Below are 24,857 nucleotides of genomic sequence, written 5' to 3' on the forward strand. Positions count from 1 at the left end.
AGCAGTTTGCACACACATACCATCGCGCCAATCCTGACTGCACGACTCCATTTGATGAACACGATCGATGGTCGATGAGGACCTGATCCTTCACGAGGGCCATGAAGGCACGAGGGCGATCATACATGGACAGTAAACCACGTAAACCACCACCTTGCAGTTCGAACATACGTCTTAGCCCAGCGCATGTGCGTAACAGCGAGATTCGAACGATCTTAATATGGTATGTCAGCCGTTTTTCCTGGATGGACAGGCGTCCTCACTGACATTGCCCGAGTTCCCAGGCGAAAGCGGCGACCAAAAAGACGGCGTCCAACAATGAGGCATATCTGCGCAATCTGCGGTTAGGTCTCATCTTGGTCAACGTGGGTTGACGAAATGTGATGCGATGCGTGTTGGAAGCCGTAAGCTGAAACTCCCATACCCCGTGTTTCGTGTGGCCAGGCAATAACGCTTGTCGTTAGGCTGGCATACAAAGTCTTTCTGGGTCATACATTACTACCCAGAGGATTCGGCCTGAAGTTTCTCAACGGTTCGGCTTTGATCGTCACTCTGGCAATCTATCGGCATTTCAACAATATCGGCACCCCGCAGAGAGACGTAGGAGGGAATGTGACGAGAAGCGGAGAAGACCTGGATGGTCAAGGAATCATTGAATGGGCTTGGGACACGTGAGTAGCTGAGCTAAGTTGTCGAAGTAGCACCCTCAAGATACCAACCTTGCCGTACTTCTTTTGCGTCCTCTGTCCACAGCATCTATATCACCTGGGCCTGTCAAATCCTAGCGACGTTATTGAGCAGCAAGTTCTGGTATCTCTGGCTAGCGGTGAGCTGCCTTGATTCTCGATGCATAGCCGAGAGGCTCATCCCGCTCGATCTTTCAGGCGCCCGGCATCGGAGCCTATAAGCTTTACAACACTTTCGCCCCTATGCTGCGATCGATGCGCGGTGGCCCAGCTGTCCCGTCCGGTCAGACTCAAAATGGGGCAGGAGCGCCCGAAGCGGCTCAGGCTCAAGAGGCGACTTCGAAGCGACAGGCGAAGCTAAAGGCGAGGTTGGACAGAGGCGATAAAAGGGTCCAACAAAGAGAGGTTCGACGGGCTCAGTGAGAGTATCAAGTAAAGCGCATAAGCCCGATGGGTCCATAAAATGATATCGTTATGCTATGGACATCCCTGTAATCGCCAGCCAAATATTCGACTGGCGAACTCATACGATAATGGATGTCACCCGCACGCTTCTATCCTCGCTTGTACTGGCCAATTCGAAGTGCGAATTCGATCGGGTTCCCTGTCGCCAAGAAAGTCTGGATACTTGCTGTACATGCCGTTCGCTGCAGAGACGTAAAGAATTAGACGCGGTCGGGAATCGATCGGCACGATAGCACTCACTGCTCTCCCAACTCAGTGATCTGTTCGAGTGCCTTGCCGGACTGATTCACAGAGAAGATTGATATCTGGCCAGATTCGGTGCCGATGGCCAAAAGGTCCCTGCGAATGTGACGATCGTGTGCATTTTGGTGAGAAATTGCGTCAAGCCGCTTCAGACGTTCTCGTCACTTACCGGTCTCGCGTTCGATCCCGGATTACATCTACTGCTGTTACGCTCGCAGGCATCTTGTGGTTCAGGGACTCTTTCCACTCTCCATCCTTGCCAGATAGCGCTGTCCAGATCTTGATCTGCTTGTCACGAGACACTGTGACGAAGTACGAGTCATCCGGTGCCCATGCACAATCCCACACGATTCTAGAATGCGATCGATCCGCAGCAGCCGGCACAAAGCCTGAGAACAACGTTGATCAGACGAGAAGCTTTGCTAGTATCAGCAGTGAATCGCTCACCTTCGCCTTCTTGATTCCGTTTGAAAAGTCGCCATGTCCGATCTCGCGAGCAGCTCAATACAAAGTTACCAGAGTTACTGAATCGTATCCGTGCGATCGTCAGGTTGTGCCCTGGAAGTGGAGCTCCCACTTGTTTCCATGTCATGGTGTCGTAAACCCGAATGACGGCGTGTTCGGCAGATGTAGCTTTACAGGAAGTGGCGAGGAGGTCACCCCGAGGCGATGCAGCAACTGCCATCAACTTTGTTGAGATCGGCTCTTCAGCTATGAAACAGGGCGTACATAGCAAGGCTGGGAGATGTACTCACTTCGTACCCATGACCGTACAGCTTTTCGACTTCCGGCCACAACGTTGAGCTCGCTAGCACAGCCTCGGTGGGAAGCACCGACATTTCGGTCGAGATCGACACATGCTCATGGTTGAAACCCTTCTCTTCTGCTTGCGGTGCGTCTTCCTGAACAGCTGTTTGTATGAGGATGAGTTCGCGGAAGGAGTTAAATGCGAACGCTATTGAATACCCCTAAACACGATCACCCACGCTGGTCGAGCGCTCGGTTGGACAGACCAAGAGGCGGGACACTAGCTCCAACAGCTCGCGCTGACTGTATGAGAAGGCTCGTGAGTCAAGACCTCTTATATGCCTGCAGCACCGCACGACTCACCTCTGTCAAATCCTCCTGAGTGACGCCCAACCCGTATAAACTAGCTGCAAACCCTTTCGGCGCATCGAACACTCGGACGACCTTTTCATCCGCACCGCTTGCGAACCTTAGGCGATCCAGAAACGCTACACAGGTAAGATCGTACCCGTGCACTTGCGGACGTCCCAGCTCTCCCCAAACCGTCGAACCCTCGGTCTTGGATCGGCATTGTGCGTGTACCCTGGATGTCTGATCCGTACTGACGGAAAGGAGGTACGATGACGAAGGGTCCCATGCGAGATCCTCGACCGCAAGAGCGTGCCCGGTAGGCGCGATCTCGGATACCCATTGTTCCTCGTCGGGATCATCGCTGGATTGCCTCCACCTCTGCAACCCGCCACTCCAGCTGTTGGTGACCACGCTGACATCCCTCCTCGCGGCACTATCGCTCGTACTCCAAAGCGCACCAAACATTCCCAGACTCCTTCCGGCGCCCAATTCACCGAACCGTTGTTTCGGAAGCCAGATAGTGTTGACGCCTTGACCTTGTGCTTCCGGGGCCCAGATGATCATCGAATTGTCTGCTGCGGTCGATAGTAGGCGAGGCGATTCGTAAATTTGGGATGGACTGAAATGAACGTTGGTGAGTTTGCCTTCATGACCGATCAAAAGGGCTTCGAGCGAGATCCCAAAATGTGCCAACCTGTAACGAAGCCATCACGTGCTTTATTTAGCCTTCAGAATCCCGTCGGAAGCTCGATGAACCAATTGTCGTCTTTTAAAGACTAACCCTTCTCCACCAGGTCCCTGGACCGCCATAACATGCGCCTTCGTACTCAACTGCCGACTCCCGCCCTGATCACCCGTGACCGTCCGCTCGAACTCGTCAAACATCTCATCGTCCAGATCGGTTGTCCCATTCCCGGCACCGGCATTGTCACTTTTCCCCTTCTCCGCGTTCGGCACGGGCGATAGTCGCCAGAGACGAATGTACCCGTCTTGAGAGCCCGAAGCTAGCATGACGTCGTTTTCGCCGTCTTGAGCGTCCGAGCGGGGATATCGGGCGAAATCGAGACACCTGATCCAGTCTTCATGGCCTTCCAGTGTCAAAGCTTTCGAAAACTTTACCGAGGTTGGTGTTGACGATGAAGTTGATACGCTAGTCGGCGTGATGCCAGGTGAAGAGTAGAGGTGGATCTTCTTCTCCGTCAGCGCGATGGCCAACACCAAGTCTGTACTTCCAATTGAGTATCTTTTAGCATACTTGTTGACCCGTTCCACAACTTGGACAACCAAACTGACCGTTCGAATCAGGCAGAGTCGTCAAGACGATATCCAAGGGCATCCTTCCGTTCAATCCGAGTTCCTGGACTTCTTCCATCGTGACTTCCTCTCCTTGCATTATCCAGCTGAAGATCTTGACCTTCCCATCATTACCCCCTGATAAGATCAGACCCGTCGTTTTAGATGTCGATATTGACGAGTCCTGTTCCGAGGTGAACACCCCGAGAGAGCAGACGGAGCCTTCATGGGCCTTCTTTTCCCATCGTTTATGGTAATTGAACTGGCTCTCGTACCCGCTCGAATCCCCTTTGCTCGTCCAGAGGATAATGTTTCCCTGTTCGTCGCCGGATATCAGCGGGCAGCTGGAGGAGCGATGTTCTTCTCTCCCACTTCCAGAGGGCAGAGGGAGATGTTTGACAGTGGTGACTTGAGCGGAATGCCCGGGTAGGGTCTTTCTCGTTAGTCGTCCGCTAGGATCCTACCACGATGGACGAGTGAAACGAAGTATGAGCTCGAAGATCCCATCGAGACCGCTGCCGTGTCCCCAATGCGATACTGACTCTAGGATCCCATAGCGCTACGACCTGTCCAGCACCGAAAGCGACAATTCCCGTCCGAGGGTCCGCAGAAGAGACCGAACAGAACCGGTTGGCCCCTACAGAGATGTATTTCGATTCGCAAGAAGGAGGCATAGGTAGGGTATGCTGCGTATGTCGAACTCGCTGTTTCGGACGTTCAGAGTGTTACGATGTATTCGTCCTGCTGTTACTCAAGCTATATGCTATAGATTTGGCGAAATGAAGTACCTGTAAGACTATATGTTGTAGGTGTTGGGATGCTCTTTCCGATCAACTTTTTCCGCGCCTCGGTCTTCGGCATAGTGACGAAACTGTTCATCTTGCCTGACAATCGAGCAAAAGTGGAATGCTAGAGCCGGAATCGAACCGAGGACTCTGCGTGTTTGTAGAGATCAAGTCGAATTCGCAACGATCGTTTGGCTGGGACCAGAAACAAAAAACTCAAATTACTTGATATGAGAAGCCTCCAAAAAGTGCAAAAAGGATGGACTATGTGCCAACACCCTTTCCCCTCATCCTCCCTGGGATCACTTGTCACTTAGATGACTCTGATAGCCAGAAATTGGGAGAGTTACTTTCGGAGCACAGGGTGTTTAGACCACTGAGCCATTACTCGCGGATTGTTTGCCAAATTAAACCCGATTAATGTAGCCTTTATTACGCGAGCAGCGATCGGGATGAACCAAGTTCGATAAGTTCTCCTACCCTAGACCTACTCTGACCATCAAACCGAGTTGTCAGTTCAGTTACACAGTAATAACACCTGCATCGATAGCTAGCGTCGGCTAGGAGCTCGGAATAGAGTCTTTGGCATTCTCTGCAGAAGGAAGAAACAGAAGAACACTGTATCCGGACAAACTTTGTCATCTGCAGCTAGCTAGCTTGCCACAAGATCATCTTCTGAGGAAACGAACATCGCTAGGCTATTCGTTCGAAGTCACCGCCTCTTGATCGAGAGACATAGCGTATAGAACTACCTTTTGATAAGGTATCATACCAGAATCATGTCCGGAGCCGCGACCGATCCGCAAGTATTTCCCTCTTCGACAATCTCGGAAGACGCCCTCCATTACTCTATCCACCTTCCTCCCGGATCAACCACGACGCCGGAAAGCTATGCAGCTTTGATTACCTCCCGAATACAAACCACTTTGGCTCCATATTCTCCCTTCAAGGATGGAACATGGCTATGGCACAAGGATAGCTGGGAGCTCAAGGTCGTCCGGGAAACAGATCTCCAGGATAGGAGGTTTGAGCGGGGTGAACAGGTTTCGAAAGTACGAGTACGTTTCCAGGAAGAGGACGGGGACGAGCAAGACGAAGACGAAAGTTGCGACAATGGGGCTGAAGTGACGGGTCGGGATTCAAATTCCTCAGCGATCGGCCCAGGCAGGAGGTTGGAAGGTCGGATGCGCATAGGGGATTCGGTCGATGATGAATGGCTCGTCGTCTGGCTACTCAGGGATATCTCGAAGACATGGCCAGAGCTGCTCATTTCGTGAGTACGATCTCTCCCTGATTTACATGTTGCATTGCTTCGGAGACTTGAAAGCTAAGCTAGGAACGTCCCGGTGGTTCGCATGCAGGGTTCGAGATACCGATGGCGACTTTTTGTTGATCGAGGCGGCGAACCACCTACCTAAATGGGTGACTCCAACAAACGCACAAAATAGGGTGAGTCTCGACCATTCACGTTGGTCTCATCCCCTTCAATCTGCGTGACTCTGGCTGACATTCCCTGCACATTCTGGTCGCACCTACTTCAGCTATGGTTGGCAAGCGGGCACCTCCACCTGATTCCCCCTGATCACCGTTCTCCCACGTCGACCCGACCCAAATCATTCGAGTTTGATCAGAGTGACATTTCTGGCCAAGCAGAAGAGGGAGCCGACGATGATGATCACGCGTGGTTGAACGGACAAGACGCCACCAGGCTCCTCAGACGAGCTCTAACCGTAGCAGCCGATGGGCGTGGTCAGTTCTACTCGCCGGACATCGAGGGAGATGTCTGGGAGAGAATCTCGGGTTATCCGGGGACTTTACGGACGCACCACCACCGGGCGAAAGCGTATCTACCTGTGAATATCGCCAAGGCTCTCAAGGTCGATCCGGCTCTGGGTCAACGGGCCGTCGAAGGGTTCTACACGAGGGATGCTGCGCAACTCCGATTGGCATCAAGAGCTACCAAGTTCCCGCCTACTCCTGCGACATCGGTAGTTCTAGCCCCTTTGGTATTGACAAGGACGGCTTATGCTCAACTGAAGGGGCAGGTATATCACCCTCCTCGAGTTTTCGGAGCTGAATGGAGGATCCAGGTTGGAGGGGATCTCGAGCCAGAGGAGAGGGAGCAGGCGGAGCGGGAACGCAAATATCGAGATTTAGGAGTCAAGTTGATTATGGGCTTCGAGATCATGTTCCGGGAAGACAACAAACGGAGTCGGCGTAGCGGTGATCAGGCGGATTCACAGGAAGACTTGCGCAAGGATAAAGCCTACGTTACGTACATCGACAACCTGGACAAGGCAGGCTGGTTCGAGGGAGAGATGAAAGGGAGTGCGGGATATCAGGCCAAGGAGAAGAAGGCTGCGGATGCTTGGAGAGGGTTGCAGGCGGAACAGTCAGTCCTCGCCAGCCGACCTGTATGAGGGGTGAAAAGCTGATCATTTCGTTATACGTGTCCAAATAGACTCGAGGAACGGACATCTTTCGCTCAGTCTGTCGATAACGCCTTGGCAGTAACGGCGACCATGAAGCTCGAAGACCTCGCTACCTCTTCAGAGATTCCAGACGATTCCGAGGCTTGGCTAGAGGTATCGCCGGATGAGCTGGATGGCATGTTGAGCCAAGCCGAAGCGGGACAGGAAGCTCGGCCTCCGGTTGCAGAAACGTCTGAAGGACGTCAGGATGGCGAAGAGGTTGAGGCCAACGAGCAGGCCAACGTTTTGAGCGACCTGGCTAAAAAGGTGAATCAGTTTGTCGAAGCCAAAGGTGGCATGACGGGGGCGACCTTTGATGAGTGAGTCGGTGTGGTGTCTGGCCCGATCAGAACAGACAGCTCATAACAGCCACGACCACAGTGAACTGTCTGACGACGATATGCTGGGAGATTCGGATGATGAATCGGACGCCGAGCAGGACGATGGTATGACCGGAGACGAGCGGGAAAGGCGTCTCAACGAACTCGTGCCCGGTTTGGCGCCCGAGGAATGGGGTAGCAAGACACAGAAGCGAGATGGGCCCGACGAACAGAAAGAAACCGATTCGAACGGCAAGCCTAAACGCAAGGTATCATTTGCCGCCGGGACAAAACCCGCCGAGACTAGCCAGGACAAGACGGAGGAGATGCCCTCCGTTCGTCCACCCATCCTGGAACCCGAAAACTATGACGGTCATGTACCAGAGTCCGACGATGACATGAGCGACTGGGACCCAGCAGACGACGTTGTCGCCGGGTGGGCCAAGCGACCGTCATACAAGGCGCCCAAGGGCAAGGCGTCTAAGAAGCGGACGATTGACCCAAGCACTTACGTATTACAAGAAGCGTTGCGAACGGGTCAGCCTATGCCCCGTGAGAACCTCAAGGCGTTTGATGTTGGTGACAAGCTCGACCTCTCGGACGACGAGTATCAGGAAGACGAACAGCGGGCGGACCCTGAGTTGGGCGAGCCTGACATGGAGGCTGAGCAGGATGATTTCCTACGGTTCGCTAGGGAAGCTTTGGGTATCAACGACGAGATGTGGCGGGGAATGATGGGTGACAGGAAGGCTAGAGGAGGTGAGTACGAAAGGATGAGTATCTTTGCCTACTGGAGCTGATGGCAACGCCACCTTGCAGCTTATGTGCCGGAAGAGACCACGGCATCGTCCTCCCAACCCAAACCCAAGATGCCTGTTGTCCCAGAAGCTAAACACGCCACCGAGCCTGCAACCGCCAACACGACCCCGATTCCACCTGGACAGAGGAACCCAAACCTAGATTCGTTCGAGCGAGTCATGGACGCCATGGAAGCCGAACTCGCCTCGAAACGGCGAGAACGGGCAGGTCCCGGCAAGTCTACGTCGACTCGACCCACTTCCTCGAAAGCATCTGCAGCGAAGAAACCGTCCCCTTCCAGACTGAGCGCATTGGATTCGCTTCCGACCGAGGCCGACCTGGACGAGATGGACGAAGACGATCTGATCGCCATGGATCGGGAGCTGCGCGCGGCATTGAAGAGCGCTGGAGGTGACGCCGAAGACGAGGACGAGGACGACGACGTGGACATGGACCTGATGGACGACGAGACGAGACGTGCCATGCAGTCGCTCGGTGAGGGAGACAAGCAAGAGGTCGAGATGATGAAAGACCTTTTGGGAAGCTACAAGGCGCAAGCCGGTGCGAGTGGAGTCGTTGGCAACTTGTTTGGGAGGTTGAACGAGAAGCCCAACCGAGGGAAAAAGTAGGGGTATGCACGTAGGCTCTAACATATGTCTGTAATGCGAAACGACACATCACGATACGTGTTGCAAACCTTGGTCGTGTTTCCGTTTTCGTTTTCCGTATGATCCGCATTGTCCATAGGTTTTTTCTCTTCTTCTGCTTTACATGCATCGCGTTCCGTTCCACGACGATCTATCTGCCTTCACCGCATCTACTCTCTTCCTCCCTCTCATTTCCATCAAAGATCCGATTGACGACCGTCCTTCTCTAGCTGAACGATCTTCTCTCGTCCCTCGTCCTTTTCCTTTCTCTATCCTTGATGCCGCTCGCCCGCTTACATCAAGCTGAAGTCGCCGAACTTCTCCTGTTTTCGTCGAGAACGAGGACCAACGCGAAACAAGAAATCAGCCCACCATCATCCAAATCAAGTAACCCCCAATCGAGTCAACCCGTTACTAACCCTGTATCCGGGAACGCTCCACTTCCCCTTCTTGACCATGGTCTCGACGGCCTTTGCGATCTGCGGCTGAGCCTCGGTGACCTCCTTGACGGTCAAATCCTCGAACGGCCTGGCATCCTTGATGTTGGACAACGTAGCCTCGAGCCCCTCCTGCTCGCTCTGAATCTTCTCTACGGTCTTCTTGGCCGAGTCGACGGCTCGGGCCTCGAAGGCGTCGACGACACCGGTGATCTTGCCCAGGTCGTAAGTGACGGGCTTGAAGGAGGAGAGGACCTTTTCGGCCTCGGAGAGGGCGGACTGGTTCTTGAGGACCGACTTGTATCGGGCAAAGTCGAGGGTAGGGGTGGAGGATTTGAGGGTGGCGTTCTTGGTCGCGGCGGCGGCGTGACGGGCTCGGAAAGCGTTGATCTCCGAGACGGTCTCTGTGAGCGGGAGTCGTGAGCGGGTTCGAGGGTAAATGTAAGCTGGAGCACGCAGAGCCGAAGATGAAGGATTGTGCTCTCAACTCACCCTTGCCCAAACCGAGACCGCTGGCGATCTTGGTCCAGTCCTGCGATGGTAATCACGATATCACGAACGAAACCAGGCAATCAGCACAAGGTCGACAATTTTGTTTGACTGTTTCGCTAGAATTGTCCTGTCGACTACGCCCTGCCCGCCGGACTCCGATTGTCTCGACTACGTCTCGGTTCCGAGTTGTATACCGACCGCCTGACCTAATTCGATGAAGGCCCTGGTCTCGATTTCTTCTCTTGTCCTGCTATACCTGCTATTGCCGTCCTAATCCTGACCCGACCGTACGACGTCTCTTCCGACGTTCCCGTGCGAAACCGAATCGAAAGAGATGTCCGTCCCGAAACGTCTACTTACCACCTTGGCAGCAGCGCTCCTAGCCGACATTATGCTATGTGTCTAGTTTGAGTTTTGGAGAGGAGTGAAAGGGTAGGGGTATGTACAGAAGGGAGTGGCGTTTGGACGAGGAGTCGATGTGGGACGGTTGTACCGTCGATGATGAACTTGATCGCTACGGTCCAGCGCAAGTGTCCCGGGGGGTGTTTTCTAAGGAGAGCGAGTTTGCTTTCTCACGCGTCACAAGCTTGGTCGCGCGCCGAAGCCTATAAGCTTAGCGTGGGGTCCCAATCCTAATCTCGAAGCCAAGGTAAACAAACACAATTCAACCACGACCCATTATTATTATCAGGGTTACAACCATAGGGTACAGGTCAAGCGACAACATTGATACTTCTTGCCAGCTCGCTGGTCGCTACCGATTCAGCTCATCCATCCGTTATGACCACCCAACAACCCTCGCCCAAACGAAACCGCTTCCGACCAGCCACCTCGTCGGAATCACGCGTGTTTACCAGGACGTCGTCTGAACAGGCCGGGGAGAGGTACGGGATCGAGGATGATACGACGTGGAAGGTGTTTGGGGTTGGGGCCAGGGTCAGGCAGAGTGAGTGCGAGAGTGCTTTTGAGAGTGTTTTGGCGTGATGTGAGGGCGGTCGTACAACAGGCGGGCTAGCGAAGAAGAGAGAATCGAACTGCACATTTGTAGAACGCGTTCCATGCAATCAGAAACTGACCTTGACCGATCCTTCCTTCACTCCGAACAGACGTGACCACCGGCTACCAGACCGCCCCAACCTTTTCTCAATCACAACTCCAATTCAACGCTCAGCCTATCCCCATCTCCATCTCTGGCAACCCTACGCAGGACCTCGATTTCCAGGAGCCTGATTTCCTCAAACCAACCCACGCCAACGCTCTAGGAGGTTCGAGCGCGAGTTCCTCGGACTCTATCACTGCGCCGACCGTCGAAGCTGGAGCGGGGAACGGGTACTTTCCCGCTCATCTGAATAGGGAGAGGGATTTCCCTCGATACCAATCTTCCCCCAACCCTACTTTCTCCCGGTCTCAAAACTACGGGTTCCAGACGTCCAACCAGACCCTGGCCTCAGCCAAAGCACATTGGACGTCGGAGCAGGAGAAGTTGGAAAATCTGGTCCGACGATTGAAACCCAAGGTCAGGGGAGAGTTGAGGGGGATGGCCGAGGTCTTTGTACCCGGTCAAGAGGATGTTGACGCAAGTGGGATGCACGAGGACAGTGACGAGGCCCGGGCAGGCAAGGTCGACGAGTTTGGGTTCAGTCGGGGTACGAAGCGAGCGGGTGGGAGACACGCTAGGTCGGCCAGCGGGGAGAACATGTTTGGGTCAGGCGTGGATGGGAACCAATCGGACGATGGGATGGCCAGCGGTACGGACACCGACGAGCCTTCTCAGCCCCAGTCTCATTCTCACTCACACGCTGTTGCCAACGAGTCTGATTTCGGAACTCCGGCGTTCATGAGGTCTGCCAAGTCGAGAGGATTGCGACCTACGAAATCCCTTCCGGCGAGAAGTTTCGCTTTCGGAGCTCCATCTTCGCTCAACCCGGCGGATGCTGGTCCGATGGCGGCCCCATTCACTTCAGGGTTCTTCAGCCCTCACGTGTCCACCGCCGACTTCTCCGCTCGCGGTACTTCTCCTCCTCTCGGGATGGAGGTCGAAGGTAGCGCAACGGAGGAAGAAGGAGAAGACGGGTTTGATATGGACGAGGCGTTCGGAGGGGAAGGGGACGTGTTTGGGAGCACGATCGGGGGGTCGATGGATACCGGCGCCTCGAGCGTACCTCAGGGTGAAACTCAGGGGGGTCTTGGCGAGTGGACGAACAGGACGGACTTTTAGATGCTGAGATGGCGTGTCTCTGTAGTATGTCATGTAATAATGTATTTGTGGTCCAGCGAGTTGATGGCTTGGGTATGCATGTACACGTATGGTCTCGAAGAGAGTACGCTACGAGTGAATGGTTCATCGACGTTCTCGCTCACCTAACGGAAGTACTTTTCGGAAGTATTCTTCGCCACTTTTGCTTCCGCGAATTCATAATTTCGAGGGACGTCGTCGACGTCAAGGATTGACAATTCGTATCTTCGAAAGGCCAAAGTCAACCATATCAACCGAGCAACAGCTTGAGAACGCACATCCGTGATCGCTACCAATTACAATGTCTGACGTTGATTACATCAAGAGCAAGCTGGGTGTCTACCCTGGGTTCCCCAAGGAGGTGAGCCGGCGAGCTTGGGGAGAATTGGTAAAACGCTCGGCTGATTGTGGTGGGACTGTGTTACTGTTATCGCTCAGGGAATCACCTTCCTGGACATCTTCGTAAGTTTCAAACGCTGTCTTTCACTCGCTGTTCAAGTTGAATGTGCTCAATCGATTGTTCGCGTTCCGTAGCCCATCCTCCGGGACCCCATCGCGACCGAAGCCCTCATGACCCATTTTATGAACCACCTCTTCACCAAGACCTTGCCCCAGAACGGAAACAAGGTCGACGTCATCGTCGGTCTCGACGCTCGTGGATTTCTCCTCGGACCTCTGATCGCCGCCAGATTGGGTGCCGCCTTTGTGCCCGTCAGGAAGAGGGGCAAGCTGCCGGGACAGTGCCATGTGGCCAGCTACGAGAAGGAGTATGGTGTTGTGAGTAAAGCCGCGGAGTCCCCTCTCTATATAGCGTCACGAAGAAGAGCTGACGGATTGCTCTATATGGTACCTTAGGATGAGTTCGAGATCCAAGCCGATGCCATCAAGCCGGGTCAGACCGTTGTTGTTGTCGAGTGAGTCTGCACTCTGAGCCGTACCCCTTTCATACACCCTTTTTAGATGCTTGAAGCCTCGTGATCTTCCCATGACTCGTATTGAAGCTGATTATGTTTCCCTTTACTTTGCTTTCCTCGCCACCTCACAGCGACCTGATCGCAACCGGTGGATCTGCCGCCGCCGCCGGAGAGCTCATCTCCAAATGCGGAGGAAAGACTTTGGAGTACCTCTTCATCGTCGGGCTCGGATTCTTGAACGTGAGCTGCAAATTCTTACATCGCATCTTTTCTGCTGTCAATTCGGGTCAATCTTGTGAATCTGACTTTGCCTGGCGTTTGTGTGATGTCATGCAGGGAGACAAGCAGTTGGACGCACCTTCGTACTGGATCGTCGAGGGAGAGGATTAAACGGAACCTTGCCAACTTCTTGCGCTTTTCGAGGTTGCCAGTATGGTCTAGGAAGTGTACTTGTACAGGATTCCCGGATGACGAAATGATTATAGAGCATGCACAGTCCGAACAGGACGTCCGAGTGACGACCTACAGTACTGCTCGCCCTGGCATCTCCCCTCGCGAAAGCTGCCGAGTCAATGGAGAAGAACTGTGATTTCCTGAGCTCGACAGTGAAAACAGCTACATGGCTTGTATGTATATGGAATGACTTGAATAAGGGCCAACCCGGGTCACACTCGAGGATCAAGAGCATCCTTCACTTTGACGTACAAATCAGCTTGATCGGATCGCACTGATCACGTCTGTAGGAGCGATACTCAATGATGTACAGGTGCAGATGGATAACGAGGAGTCAGCTATCGATATGTCAGGTCACGTGATTTTCAGGCGGGGAAGCCTCCACCAAGGGCAATCGGCGTGAAGCATGCAGCATCGACCTGCGGTACACGATCATCGGGACCATCGCTGATTTACCAGATAATCTGGATCGGTATCAGTATACCAGTCAACATCAGTCGGACGAGCCATGGATGCTTCTCTGCTCTCTCATCATGGCTCGAGCGACCGCTTGAGCGCGCCGCCGTCATCCGATAGTACAACATCCTACGAATCGATCTGGCGATTCGAGCCGTCCGCTGCGAGCAAAGCTGTATGGGCAAACGATCTCCTGGTGGAAGTGATCTACCGCCATGTCTATCAACAAGGTTATATGAAGGATTTGGAGATAATATACCGTCATGTCGATCAACATGGCTATGTGAAGGATCTGGATGACATGAAGGGTCTGGGAGACATGATCAACGGAATGCTGCTGTGCAAAAGTCGGTTCTGGATAATCGCGAGAATCCGTTATGAAGAAAGCTGGTTTGGTGAGCTACTGGGTCACCTCGAATCAGGAGCCAATCTGGTGAGCTCGAGGTTACCTTCCGAACTGCTTATTTGCATCTGAGCTCATTCTCTCCAGGATCGCTTCGTGGCCATCTGCCGAAGTGTCAAAATTCTACGCGAGGATGTCGAAGTCCTCCGTCAAGCCTTCAGCGGGTACGGATCCGTTACCGAGCCTCAGTTTTTGGATCGGTGTCTCAATCAATTTCCCAACTTGAGAATGATCAAGACCTGGGATTCAGAGGAGCTCAACACCGTTGTCGAGTCTTTTGAGTTCAACGGCAATCTAATCCTCGTTCAGCGTCCCTATCCTCTCACGACAAATTCAAGTTGGAAATGGCATCATGCTTCTGAAGCTGGAACGATCTGCTGGCGTTCGCTAGACTCGATCAGACTTGCGAGTCGTGACAGCATCCCGTCGCTCCAGTTTTCGCTCAAGGCCCTCATAGTCGAAACCCAAGGCGTATCAAAGGAAATTGCCCTTACTGAGCCGCTCGGACAGCTCCGCTCCTTGACAATCCTGACACCTCCTGCCACGCACGACGCATTCTCCTTGAGAGAACTAGATGCTCTCCTCGATGTCTGTCCAGAACTCCGCCTACTGGCATGCCGTCTCGAAGGATCGGCGGCGATGCTCTCCAACGAAGAGACCTTGGATCGTATATTCGCGAAGGGAAAGCATATCGAGACGATCTCTATCGATACTCTGGGTGACCTCGCGGTCTACTTGCGTTGCCTCAGTCGCTTCCAGAAAGTCACTCTGACTTGCGCGTTCTATTTAAGGAAAATCGACCTGGCGATGTTGGAAAGCAGGATCGTTGCGGATTTACCTTTTATACCTCAAATGAGGTGTTTCACTATCGCGTCGACCTTTGAACATCTGAGAGCTCTCGTCTTCAACAAACAACCAGCTCTTCCGGTAGCTCGACTGATCCAACTGCTCCTTCCACCGGACTGCCGAGTCATTGCGGGGCCGTCGCCCGAGGAAGGGCTCGAGGACTATACGCAATCAATGCTCGAATGGTGGTGTGAGCTAAGCACCAGTCTGCAAAAGTTTGAAACAGCCAAACGCGAAACTCGCTCGCCGGCCAGATCATTCGTGCCGATGACACCGGAGCAGATCGCAAAAGTGCTTCATTCGAACAGCGGGTGACCACCTTCGTCTGGCCCAGGCGTGTGATCCCGGACCCGCAAAGCAGATCATAAGAACACTTCGTGCGATCGCGCTTTGGCAGACGTGCCTCGTGCTGCCCAAAAGACCGCGCAGCATGAATCTGGATAAATACATTTTACACCTTACCCTAGCATACGGATATTCTGCACACGACTCTGCCACTCCCCTACTACCCAGGCTTCACTGGGATATCTTACGGAATCCACGCTACAACTACTTTACCACTATGACCCAACGACTACGAATTCAGCCGGGTTCACCTATCATCCTGGCGCCGCTGCAAATACAGATGACAACCATAACTAAGACAATTCAGCACTCTCTCGACAGCACGACATATTCTCTTCCAGCATTACGATATTTACTCTTTCGACATTGTGATGGATACTCTTCCACAAAATGCTATATGGATTCTTTGGACTTTACGATATTTTACGATCAGAACGGTACTTCGTATCATCAGCACGATCCCCACGTGTACAGACGGTGAGGTCGGTCACCTGCAGGGGACCGTCCGCCTCATGCCAAATAATCGCCACTTTGTATCTACTTCACTCGTCAATCGAGTCTCCGCCACCATCAAGATATCGTCATGTCAGGGGGTGTATGTGTTTGCCCAATACCGGCATACAGCATCGTGCAGCATGTAAGGCCATGAAAATGTCTCTAAGTAAGCGATTCTGTATCCTAGATGGTTATGCTCATCTTCCGACCATAACGAGGCCTCCCGGGTCTGTCTGATAGTCCATTCGGTGCCGATAACGATATTCGAGAGCGCAGAATCTGTTCTGCTGTTACTAGAATCGTCTCGATGTCAATGCGATCTTTGCCACTCCACTGCTTTCACGTGATCAAGGGTGATTTCTGGCGACGCGTAAACTTTTGCCGGGCTCAGCCTCGCAACCTCGAGCGAGTATATAGAGCTCGAATCCCTAAACTCATACAACCCCTACCTCCCGCACCTATCCCCTCTTTCTTCTTCTCATGGGCCCGAGCGAAGTGGGCGTCTCTGATGACCGCTTCGCACTTTCGACAGATTGGAAGCGTCCCTCTCCTGGATCCATCACGGACTTCAAGAAAATCGATTGACGTATAATTCCTGTCGACGGGTTACGAGCTTTCATACGGCCTCTCCCTCGATCAGACCCCCTCGTCTACTTCGTCTCGCGTACTCGGCTCTTCGGCTTCTCCTCTCTTCTTTCGCTCTTTCCTCTTCTCGGCACCGGGTCGTCGGCTGGGGCTGTGACGCTTGCTCGTTCTTCTCCCGCAAGGTTGATGGAGAATGGGCTTGGGTTCGGTCTTTCGCTGCTTCTCGTGGTCGGGGCAAACATGGGGGGATTGTGGTGGGGAAGGGAAGAGGGGCTGGGGTGTCGGGGAAGGGACGTTGATGAGTCTAAACTGGGCTTCCGTTATTTCATATCCTTGCCTAAACCGGCCATCACGGCTGGGGGTTCCTATGGAACACTGAGGATTTCGGAGAAACCAACGGATTGACATTCAAACCTGTACCTTCCTGTCTTTTGTGTATCGTCGTGTGTAGCTGCCTTACTATGAACGATTAGATGCATAAAGAACATCGAGCTTCTATATCGCACACATCGGAGACCTTGTCATTGATGTCCTCGACTTAGCCTTTGGTCTACATCCGAGCGTTTGATTTCGACCGCAACCATCTTGATCTCACCTGACCAAATCCTTGGCTGTGGCCGTCACCTTCAAACATGGTGGCATGTCAAAGTAAGAGACTTTCCACAGCCCTTCCGCAGACAGCGTGCTTCGAGACACGATCATCAACGTTCGATATCCCATGCGAATTGAAATGCCATATGATTCCTCCAAACCCCAAACTCTCGCAAATGCTCCTTCTTGTTCTGTTTTAGTTCATCCTTTTTCCGTCTGTACCTACTTCGAACCCCCCTACCTCCCTGTCCGATGCACTGTCGCTCTTCGTCTTTGACTCTACTGCAAATGCAACTACACGCCGTATGCAATCTACTTTCCTCCCTTGAGCTGCTTGATCTGGGCTTTCCGTTGTTGCTTCTTCTGCTCCTTGAGTTCGAGCTGACACGCCAAAAAAAAAAACCCCGGATATCAGCTCGCAACTCTCGACCGCCTTTCAGATCCCTCGACCAGCTGCCAGCTAATCGTCAATCGTCCGCAGAACCAAAAGACTAACCTTCTTCCTCTCCACATCGCTCATCGCAGCCCGCCTCTTGGCCTCCTCCTTCCTCTTGGCCGCCTTCTTCTCCTCCTCGGGGTCGCCATTCTCTTCCTTTTGCTCAGCGGCGTACGACCGGGCGAGTTCGTCAGAGACTTCCTGACGCGTCTTTCGAAGCTTGCGGGTGGTCTAGCGAAGAGCCGATGACAAGACAGTCGGAGGGAGGTCAGCGGTCTTGTTCATTCAGCGCGGACTTAATGAAATCGACCCCGACATACCTCGGGCTTCATAGCCACCTTGCCCAACAAGTCACACAAGTTCAACCCGACCTGAACCCAGGGCATCGTGTCCTCGTACCGTCCGCTCGGGGGCAACCTGAGGGTGATGATCAAGTGTCTCGATCGGGCGGATTCGGGAAGGGGGCCGCGGGTCGGGCGGGTGGTGGGTTGGTCGGTGATCTACAAACAGGTATCATGAAATATGGGGCGGTGGGAAGTCAGCATGGTTGGAGATCTAACGGTAACACCGAAGTCAAGGAGTCGACTGACGATCAAGCTCTTCAACAAACCCCCAGTCCTCTCGTTCTTCAAGACGTCCAACAAACCAACATTGGGCGCGTTGAGGAGGTAGTCGGTCGAATCGGCGGATTCGGTCAAGAGCATGTGGGTAGGGGGAATCTGGGGGTTCTCGACCGTCTTGCAGAAGGTCTACCGGGGTGCGAGGACGAGGGCGAACACGGAAGATTGTCAGTAAAGACAGATGACATGAAAACAAGACTCGGAAACGAGGTACTTACGACGTCCCACCTCTCTTTCCTGATCTTGGTCAAAACTCCACTCTTCCTCACGACTCCCCAAACGCCCACACCCTCTCCGAGCTGACCCTTGCCGTTCTCCCCGAGCGTGTAGTCGAGGACCAACTCGTCTCCCAGTTCGTTGACCGGATCAACGACTCCCCAGACGAGGTCCTGAATGTACTGTACGGCGTTGTGACGAGGGAGAAGGTTGAGAACCGTGTGGAGGGAGAGGAGGTTGCGTCGGCCGGTCAGGTAGTGGAGGTGGGTCGAGGGCGAGTTGGTCACCAGGGGTTGATTGGGGAGAGGCGACATCGCTCGGAACTGAGAAGAGTAGAGAGGGTCGAAAGTTGACCACCTGCACGCAGAGGAAAAGATGGTTAGCGAGAGATGGTACGGTAGGATACGGTCCGAATCGCGCGACCGAGAGCAAAAGCAACGTCTCTGAGGAAAAGCCCAGAACTCGAAACTCACCAAGCCCTAGCCTTCTGCTCGTTCCACTTCTTGCCCAAGAAGTAGACGAGCATCAACAACCCCAACATGCCCGCAAAGACGGCCTCTTTCTGGAACTCGGCGGGTCGAAAGACAAAGTTCTTCCACCTGTACTCGAGGCCTGTATAGTCGAGCGACGGGGTTTGGGGCTGGAGCGCCATCCCGAAACGGCCGAGCGTTTGGAGTATAGGATTGGCCATGATGACGAGCTTGTCGATGTTGATGATATCGACGACAAGAGGTGAGGTTCGAAGATTTGCACAGGTCGTATTGAATCTGAAAGAGGTCGAGAGACGATGAGCTGGTGGTCGATCAGTTACCCAGCGAGCGTCGGATGCAAATCGGGAGATTGCCGGAAGCGGGTTCTTCGAAGCACGGAAGCAAATGACTTTTCTGATAATAGACTTCGATGGCAAATGACGTGGCAAATATGAAATTGTTGGGTGGGAGAGGTTGAGCGAGAGATGACGAAGCTGTAGTAGACATCTCGATCGACATCCTCGAGCCTTGAGAGAATGTCGTTACATGTAATCGCCAAGTCTTTGTCGATCATCGACAGAACCATCACCCAAAAACCTGCCTACCATGAGCACGACTCATCCCGCTCTCCATCCTCCTCTTCCCGCCCTCGCATCCAACCAAAAACCGCAAACGCTCTCCGACCTGGTGCATTTCCTCTCCGGACCGCCTTATACCGAGACCAATCACCCGGACAAGTTTTCGAGATGGACGAAGGGTCTACTGGATCGGATCTTGCCGTTGGATGTGTATGCGCAGGAGAATCAGGGTCAGGCTGGCGGGTCTTCGAATCAGGGACAAGGTCAACAACAACAAGGGCAAGGACCATCTCAGGGGAATGCATCGAATACGAATACTAGCAATTCTGGCAACCAGAACCCCGGCTCGTTCAATTCCCCGCAAAACGCCTATCCCGGCCAAAACCAACACTACCCTCAGAATCCTCAACCTTACCAGAATCAAAACCAGAACCCTCAATCGACCCAGAATCAACAACCACAACCCGCTCAAGCAGCACCGAGGGACTTTCATTGTTCGGATCTCGAACTCCAGATCGTCCAGCGGGAAATCGGAAGGATGGATGGGGAGTTGGGGGGTCGATGGGGGTTGTTGTTGTGGATTCTGTGAGTCCCGCTTGTCCTCTTCCGGTTTCTCATGCTCGCAAAGTCGAGCTCTAGCTCTGTCGATATGAAGTCGAGATGAACCTATCGCTAACCTTCTCGCCTTCGATCTTCGTACGGAATGTTACAACAGCGCTCGTCACCTCCAAACCCGCCCACTCCATCCTCAAACACATCCTGCGCAGCTGTTTGACGTCCTAGAACGGATCTGCGGGACGGCGCCTAATCGGGATCTGGGGTTGTGTGACGAGGCTCGTGAGTGCTGCGTGTCCTTTGGATTTCTTTTTACCTTCTTTTCGGTCAAGCCGGGATGTCGAGCGACAAATCGACCGCTAGATGGGAAAGTACTCCCTGTCCTTATGATATTGAAGCTGACGGAGACGTTGTGTTTGTGCGGACTCGGTAGTTGGGTTGATCGTGAGGTATCTGGGAGAGTTGGGACATATCCATCGATGTGTGAGTAGACGATTCGATCATGGATGAGCATGGAATCTGGGCAATGGGGGCAAGAGAGGTTCTGACTGTGTTTGCTGCTTCTGCCCGGTCTTATTTATCTGCTGCTCGCCGCACTTGACTATACTTCGACGCATCTTCCTGGCATACTGTCATCCTCAACCTCGACCGCCACGATTGGCGTCTCCGACCACAACTCGCGATTCGACTCCCCACTCGACGTCGTCTTGAATATTCAGCCCGACCGGACGTTCAATATCGCCCGACACGCCATCAACGTCGTCGGGCCTCGATCGCCTACGAGCTTGTCCAGCGTGCATTCCGGATTCATCGAGGTAGGTCCGCGTCCGTCTTGGTTGAGTGTGCAGTTGCCGGGGGAGATGAACTGTGACTGACACCGCTTGTCATGGTCTGGGTGGGACTGCTTAGTTGTGTTACAGCCAGAGGAGGGAACAAGAAGCCCGACCAGTTTTGGACGTGCTTATCGATGATGTCACTTTCGTAAGTCTCTTTAGCACAATTTCCGGTTTCGGACCACCTCTTCGCGTCGTATCAACAAGACAGCAAGCTGGAACTGCAACTGACGATTTGATGCGACCTTTAATACTCTTATATGTTCACCTGCAGTTCAAGATTCGACCGATCAATTTCATCGAATACCATCTTTTCGGAGGGTTGATCGAGATTCGTGGGAAGAGGTGGGAGCAGGCTAGGGAATTGTTGGAGCTGGTAGGCTTGGAGTTGTCTCAGTCGTATCGAAATTGCGGTCTGACTTATTCTCTATGTCATCTGGACAAATGCAGGCTGTCACAGCGCCTGCGGAGAACATTTCGCCGTTACAGATGGAAGCGCATACAAAGCTCGTCCTTGTCAATCTGATCGTCGAGGGCAAGGTACGTTTCATCTCATCCTCTGTTATCTCGTACAGCTGACGGAACGGTGCTGACGATCAATTCCTCCTTCCTCCATCGTCCGCAGGCCTTCAGCTACCCCAAATATATTTCCTCGGCGATGACCAAGGCGATCAGGGAGCAAGGCAAGAACTACGATAAGCTCGCCGCAGGGTTCGAAGAGCGAAATCCCGGCGTGGTGTGGACAGCCAACGTGAACGATTTCGAGAAGGTGCGTCCCGAGCGACGTCTCGCGCTTTTACGCCCACCCAAATCTGATCGTCAATAATTCGCTTTCAATCGTTTGTAGGACCATAATGCCAACCTATTGAACGATGTCCAACTGGCGTTCATCGAATGGCAGATTGTCGACCTGACCAAGGTGTACTCGAAGATGTTCCTTGAGGACTTGGCTGCAAGGATCTATGCCAAAGACGGCTTGGGCAAGATCCGGGTGGAAGAGGTCGCGCAATTCCTGACAGTCCTGGTTAGTTGCCCTCGATCGAGGTCGGAAATGAGACTGCGATACTGACAAGGGTTCTTTTCCGCTACGACAGGTCTCGAGAGGCAAACTCTTCGCTGAGATCACCGCCGATCCGCTCATTGCTCCTCGTCCTTTCGTTACCTTCCTCGAGAACCCGGAAAATTACCGATCTAGATCGACGTTGGAGGACCTGAACGCAAAGATCAGACAGAGCAAGGCCGTTGAGGCGGTCGTCACGCACAGGGACAGGGAGATGGGGCTGAATGACGAGTGGTTGAGCAAGGTAAGCTTCGATCGGTACCCGTTTCCAGGTCGAGGTGACTGACATCAGATCTCTCGCGACAGGTGATCAAGCGTGACGATCCCTCGGCCGGAATGATGAGCGGCCTGCCCGACGTATCTTCGAGCGTCAAGATGCCCGGAGTGTTGAAGGGAGTGGGAAGCAACTGGAACGACGTCGGCTTCTGAGTATCGATCACGCTCATATATGTCCCTTTTTTACGATCTCTTTACGATGTTATGTCCTCGCTTTGTCCGTTGTAGTAATCGCGATTGCTCAAATCGTACATGTCATTTGATCGGTCGGTTCGCATAATTGAGAGTACAGGTACAGTGGTGGCAGCCGGCGGTGATACAGTGAAGAGGATCCTTAACCCTAAATACAACTAGTTGATCGTAAGCATCCAAAACTACCATCCGAAAGAATAACCCTAGAATAGATTCCCTTCGCCCCATATCATCTCGAATCCGTCAAACGGTCTGTCCTCTACCTTGACCTCCGCTGCAGTTGCCGCGAGCCCTTCGACTTGGGCTTGGGTGACTCCATCGGCCAGACCAAGTTGACGAAGGTCGACATCGAGTACCACCGGCTGATGACGTTCTTGCGGCTGATCGTGTTGTCGGTAATGCTGCCCATAGGAACCGAATATGTCCTGCTGCTGGTGTTGCTGCACATAGGACTGTCGCAAATGGGAAGGTCCGACCGTACTACGTGGAGTTGCCATGGACATCCGTGGCGTCTGCGGATATGGTGAATACGAAGAAGTACCTCTTGATGATGTCCAGGAGTGAGGTTGTTGTATAGAACTCCAGGACAGGTGAGGTGGTTGCGTGGACGTCATGACGGGGGACCCTCGGAAGAAGTACTGCCCTTGCAAACCGGAAACTTGTGGGAGAGGTGTTGATCTGAACACCTGCGCCGGAGAAGGTGTCGCAGCGGGAGAGAGAAAGGGGGTGCAGGCTCGCGAAGCCGTTGGTGTTGCCGTCGGTGTGGTTGCAGCGGTCGTCGAGGGAGTAAATTGCGGAGTGCCGGGAATGGATTCGACGCAGACAACGGGCGAGACGACAGAGTAGGCTGGTGAGATTGGTGAAGACGGCACGAAAGAACCTTCGGTGTCAAGTTCGAGGTAGTCCGGAAAGACTGGTGAACAAGAAGGCTGACTTGTATCGCCTTCAACGTGACGGGCGGACTTCGTTGGCCGTTTCTTGATGGAACCGGTACCAGCCCTGGGAGGGACCTTCCGGGAGACCTGAGCGAGGTCCTCGGGCCTTGACCATCGATCTAGGGTGTCGTGCTTCCACCTCGATGATTTAGTCCCAAGGGAACCCCGTTCTCCCTTCTCGTAGCTTTCGATCCGTTTCCACCTCCAGATCTACGACGACGACGAAGCACAGGTTGGTTCACGTTAGCGGTCGAGTTTCGCGATGACGAGAACGGATTGATGCGAGGAGAGAGGCGGACATGCGACGAGCCGGGAGAGTGCGGAGGCCACAGAGAAGTTGCGAAGAGAGAGGGAGCAGTTGACGATAGCCTGAGATACTTACGTTCATCTGTCGAGACCAGCTATAGACGTCCTTCTGTTGCCAGACAACAGGACATAGCTCTGTGGACAGCCTTAGGGCGTCCTGTACGACCACGATCTCGCCGGTCTCATCCCAATGGATGATCTACGAGATTGAACGATAGCCAGCTCAAGACCGGTCAGCCACGTAACTTAGAACATGGATGGTTAGAGAACGAGGGTGACACGACTCACGTCGTGGTATTCCGGGTTGGCAAGGACCTCGTAGAGGTTCGGCAGAAAAGCCGCTCGGCTTGTGCTAACCTTCCGATTCGTCTCTGTTCCGGTCCCGGTCTGTAAGGATTCAATCGTAGGAACGTAGCTCATCTCCTCGATCTTACTGGTGGTCTTCTTGCTGGTCCTTCCCCTATTCTTTGCAGGCCACAATCTCGTCATGTTCCCGGAAGGTGGGACGGTGGGACTCGAACTCTATATACCTGTCAGGAAGAGGAGGGCAAAGATAAGACTGAGAGGCTTGGACGACGACGTGCCAGGATGGACAAAGGAGTACGTACCTTGATCTCGTGACAACGGCGTGACCTGGCGTATTGGCAGGCTGTGTTCAGAATGTCTTCTAATGAATGACGAGCTTGCAGTATAGGCTGTACAGGGCGGACTGAGAAGCTCATCGTCCTGGCGAGTGACGTCGAGAGGGGGGGGAGGTCCTTCATCCCCGGTCCATATATCCTTCATCTTGCTGTGCTAGCACGAAGAGCTGAAGTGGTATTACGTCTTGTTCCCTTTTGAGTATCGTTGTGAAGCGAGCTTGTCCCTATCTCAAGTTGAAGGCTCGAGAAGAGAGGTTGTTCGAGTCGAAACATGGTCGCTTTCACTATTTCCGACGAGGTTTTATTGTCCGAAATCGACCTTTGTTGCGAGATCGACGATATGACGATCTCTTCTTTCCGCTTGTACCTGACACCAGACAACGACGGATGTCTCACTCGGTCGTCGAATAGGTTCGAGTGTGTTTGAGTAGCCAAATGAATGCACCTTTACGCTGGCATGGGTATCGAGCATATTCAATCCTCTCCTATCCGTGCTTGAAAATGTACGAGGTGATACAACCGAGGATCGCCGACCCGAAGCGACGATCTTGTAAGAGGTACCCATAGCCGACCCTCCTTTGATACAGACTAAGATTTCATTCGTTTCTAGAGGCTAGAGGTCTAGATCGTGGTTCAGTTTATCGATGACCGTTCAGCCGATTGCCGATAATAATGGGGTG

At 53.2% G+C, this 24,857-nt stretch overlaps 10 protein-coding genes across 10 annotated transcripts; 6 read left to right on the forward strand and 4 right to left on the reverse strand.

Annotated features, from left to right (window-relative positions):
• The first annotated feature begins 52 nt into the window (after positions 1–52).
• Positions 53–1,350, forward strand: HD553DRAFT_55362 (uncharacterized protein). The gene is made up of 5 exons (XM_046184313.1): positions 53–223; positions 285–365; positions 445–671; positions 754–810; positions 885–1,350. The coding sequence occupies exons 1-5, from the start codon at positions 221–223 to the stop codon at positions 1,045–1,047; spliced, it is 531 nt and encodes a 176-aa protein (XP_046035730.1). The 5' UTR covers positions 53–220; the 3' UTR covers positions 1,048–1,350.
• On the reverse strand, positions 1,129–4,766 carry HD553DRAFT_55311 (elongator protein). The gene is made up of 10 exons (XM_046184312.1): positions 4,328–4,766; positions 3,786–4,245; positions 3,274–3,715; positions 2,505–3,186; positions 2,381–2,444; positions 2,150–2,304; positions 1,842–2,082; positions 1,564–1,783; positions 1,392–1,490; positions 1,129–1,333 (listed from the first exon to the last, which is right to left on the reverse strand). The coding sequence occupies exons 1-10, from the start codon at positions 4,457–4,459 to the stop codon at positions 1,210–1,212; spliced, it is 2,619 nt and encodes an 872-aa protein (XP_046035731.1). The 5' UTR covers positions 4,460–4,766; the 3' UTR covers positions 1,129–1,209.
• A 231-nt stretch (positions 4,767–4,997) lies between these two features.
• HD553DRAFT_357368 (SGT1 protein-domain-containing protein) lies at positions 4,998–8,936 on the forward strand. Its single transcript, XM_046183871.1, has 6 exons — positions 4,998–5,843; positions 5,932–6,019; positions 6,112–6,962; positions 7,032–7,361; positions 7,423–8,120; positions 8,181–8,936. Exons 1-6 carry the CDS (start codon positions 5,350–5,352, stop codon positions 8,786–8,788), a joined length of 3,069 nt encoding a protein of 1,022 aa, XP_046035732.1. The 5' UTR covers positions 4,998–5,349; the 3' UTR covers positions 8,789–8,936.
• Positions 8,857–10,222, reverse strand: HD553DRAFT_285795 (uncharacterized protein). Its single transcript, XM_046178242.1, has 4 exons — positions 10,096–10,222; positions 9,736–9,775; positions 9,226–9,647; positions 8,857–9,129 (listed from the first exon to the last, which is right to left on the reverse strand). Exons 1-4 carry the CDS (start codon positions 10,123–10,125, stop codon positions 9,100–9,102), a joined length of 522 nt encoding a protein of 173 aa, XP_046035733.1. The 5' UTR covers positions 10,126–10,222; the 3' UTR covers positions 8,857–9,099.
• A 184-nt stretch (positions 10,223–10,406) lies between these two features.
• On the forward strand, positions 10,407–12,140 carry HD553DRAFT_313352 (uncharacterized protein). The gene is made up of 2 exons (XM_046180223.1): positions 10,407–10,681; positions 10,842–12,140. Exons 1-2 carry the CDS (start codon positions 10,516–10,518, stop codon positions 11,951–11,953), a joined length of 1,278 nt encoding a protein of 425 aa, XP_046035734.1. The 5' UTR covers positions 10,407–10,515; the 3' UTR covers positions 11,954–12,140.
• On the forward strand, positions 12,141–13,672 carry HD553DRAFT_313353 (phosphoribosyltransferase-like protein). The gene is made up of 6 exons (XM_046180224.1): positions 12,141–12,332; positions 12,410–12,433; positions 12,506–12,748; positions 12,827–12,885; positions 13,017–13,125; positions 13,222–13,672. The coding sequence occupies exons 1-6, from the start codon at positions 12,273–12,275 to the stop codon at positions 13,273–13,275; spliced, it is 549 nt and encodes a 182-aa protein (XP_046035735.1). The 5' UTR covers positions 12,141–12,272; the 3' UTR covers positions 13,276–13,672.
• A 375-nt stretch (positions 13,673–14,047) lies between these two features.
• HD553DRAFT_55626 (uncharacterized protein) lies at positions 14,048–15,568 on the forward strand. Its single transcript, XM_046184314.1, has 2 exons — positions 14,048–14,227; positions 14,311–15,568. The coding sequence occupies exons 1-2, from the start codon at positions 14,172–14,174 to the stop codon at positions 15,356–15,358; spliced, it is 1,104 nt and encodes a 367-aa protein (XP_046035736.1). The 5' UTR covers positions 14,048–14,171; the 3' UTR covers positions 15,359–15,568.
• A 1,803-nt stretch (positions 15,569–17,371) lies between these two features.
• On the reverse strand, positions 17,372–18,983 carry HD553DRAFT_329114 (uncharacterized protein; the record flags this gene model as incomplete). Its single annotated transcript, XM_046181903.1, has 6 exons — positions 17,372–17,440; positions 17,556–17,726; positions 17,816–17,995; positions 18,086–18,244; positions 18,334–18,688; positions 18,805–18,983. 6 exons carry the CDS (start codon positions 18,981–18,983, stop codon positions 17,372–17,374), a joined length of 1,113 nt encoding a protein of 370 aa, XP_046035737.1.
• A 376-nt stretch (positions 18,984–19,359) lies between these two features.
• On the forward strand, positions 19,360–22,377 carry HD553DRAFT_55683 (uncharacterized protein). Its single transcript, XM_046184315.1, has 11 exons — positions 19,360–19,964; positions 20,095–20,216; positions 20,368–20,417; positions 20,654–20,749; positions 20,844–20,915; positions 21,048–21,143; positions 21,218–21,307; positions 21,393–21,536; positions 21,615–21,791; positions 21,862–22,071; positions 22,134–22,377. The coding sequence occupies exons 1-11, from the start codon at positions 19,408–19,410 to the stop codon at positions 22,254–22,256; spliced, it is 1,737 nt and encodes a 578-aa protein (XP_046035738.1). The 5' UTR covers positions 19,360–19,407; the 3' UTR covers positions 22,257–22,377.
• Positions 22,235–24,025, reverse strand: HD553DRAFT_357394 (uncharacterized protein; the record flags this gene model as incomplete). The annotated part of the gene is made up of 3 exons (XM_046183872.1): positions 22,235–23,440; positions 23,613–23,735; positions 23,825–24,025. 3 exons carry the CDS (start codon positions 24,023–24,025, stop codon positions 22,499–22,501), a joined length of 1,266 nt encoding a protein of 421 aa, XP_046035739.1. The 3' UTR covers positions 22,235–22,498.
• Positions 24,026–24,857: the final 832 nt, after the last annotated feature.

This window comes from Filobasidium floriforme (assembly GCF_021052385.1).
Source record: "Filobasidium floriforme strain CBS 6241 chromosome Unknown HD553scaffold_14, whole genome shotgun sequence".
Lineage (NCBI taxonomy): Eukaryota > Fungi > Basidiomycota > Tremellomycetes > Filobasidiales > Filobasidiaceae > Filobasidium > Filobasidium floriforme.

Coding starts and splice junctions, on each gene's coding strand:
- HD553DRAFT_55362 (XM_046184313.1), top strand. Junction 366..444: donor TAGGTCTCATCTTGGTCAAC/GTGGGTTGACGA, acceptor TCGTGTGGCCAG/GCAATAACGCTTGTCGTTAG. Junction 811..884: donor TTATTGAGCAGCAAGTTCTG/GTATCTCTGGCT, acceptor TCGATCTTTCAG/GCGCCCGGCATCGGAGCCTA.
- HD553DRAFT_55311 (XM_046184312.1), bottom strand. CDS start 4,459: ATGCCTCCTTCTTGCGAATCGAAATACATCTCTGTAGGGGCCAACCGG. Junction 2,445..2,504: donor CTCAGGAGGATTTGACAGAG/GTGAGTCGTGCG, acceptor CTTCTCATACAG/TCAGCGCGAGCTGTTGGAGC. Junction 2,083..2,149: donor TGTACGGTCATGGGTACGAA/GTGAGTACATCT, acceptor ATCTCAACAAAG/TTGATGGCAGTTGCTGCATC.
- HD553DRAFT_357368 (XM_046183871.1), top strand. CDS start 5,350: ATGTCCGGAGCCGCGACCGATCCGCAAGTATTTCCCTCTTCGACAATC. Junction 6,963..7,031: donor AGAGGGTTGCAGGCGGAACA/GTCAGTCCTCGC, acceptor GTGTCCAAATAG/ACTCGAGGAACGGACATCTT. Junction 8,121..8,180: donor TGACAGGAAGGCTAGAGGAG/GTGAGTACGAAA, acceptor GCCACCTTGCAG/CTTATGTGCCGGAAGAGACC.
- HD553DRAFT_285795 (XM_046178242.1), bottom strand. CDS start 10,125: ATGTCGGCTAGGAGCGCTGCTGCCAAGGTG. Junction 9,776..10,095: donor GGAGCGCTGCTGCCAAGGTG/GTAAGTAGACGT, acceptor TTACCATCGCAG/GACTGGACCAAGATCGCCAG. Junction 9,648..9,735: donor CGGTCTCGGTTTGGGCAAGG/GTGAGTTGAGAG, acceptor TCCCGCTCACAG/AGACCGTCTCGGAGATCAAC.
- HD553DRAFT_313352 (XM_046180223.1), top strand. CDS start 10,516: ATGACCACCCAACAACCCTCGCCCAAACGAAACCGCTTCCGACCAGCC. Junction 10,682..10,841: donor TGGGGCCAGGGTCAGGCAGA/GTGAGTGCGAGA, acceptor CACTCCGAACAG/ACGTGACCACCGGCTACCAG.
- HD553DRAFT_313353 (XM_046180224.1), top strand. CDS start 12,273: ATGTCTGACGTTGATTACATCAAGAGCAAGCTGGGTGTCTACCCTGGG. Junction 12,749..12,826: donor ACGAGAAGGAGTATGGTGTT/GTGAGTAAAGCC, acceptor ATGGTACCTTAG/GATGAGTTCGAGATCCAAGC. Junction 13,126..13,221: donor TCGGGCTCGGATTCTTGAAC/GTGAGCTGCAAA, acceptor GATGTCATGCAG/GGAGACAAGCAGTTGGACGC.
- HD553DRAFT_55626 (XM_046184314.1), top strand. CDS start 14,172: ATGAAGAAAGCTGGTTTGGTGAGCTACTGGGTCACCTCGAATCAGGAG. Junction 14,228..14,310: donor TCGAATCAGGAGCCAATCTG/GTGAGCTCGAGG, acceptor CATCTGCCGAAG/TGTCAAAATTCTACGCGAGG.
- HD553DRAFT_55683 (XM_046184315.1), top strand. CDS start 19,408: ATGAGCACGACTCATCCCGCTCTCCATCCTCCTCTTCCCGCCCTCGCA. Junction 19,965..20,094: donor GGGTTGTTGTTGTGGATTCT/GTGAGTCCCGCT, acceptor ATGTTACAACAG/CGCTCGTCACCTCCAAACCC. Junction 20,217..20,367: donor GGGGTTGTGTGACGAGGCTC/GTGAGTGCTGCG, acceptor CGGACTCGGTAG/TTGGGTTGATCGTGAGGTAT.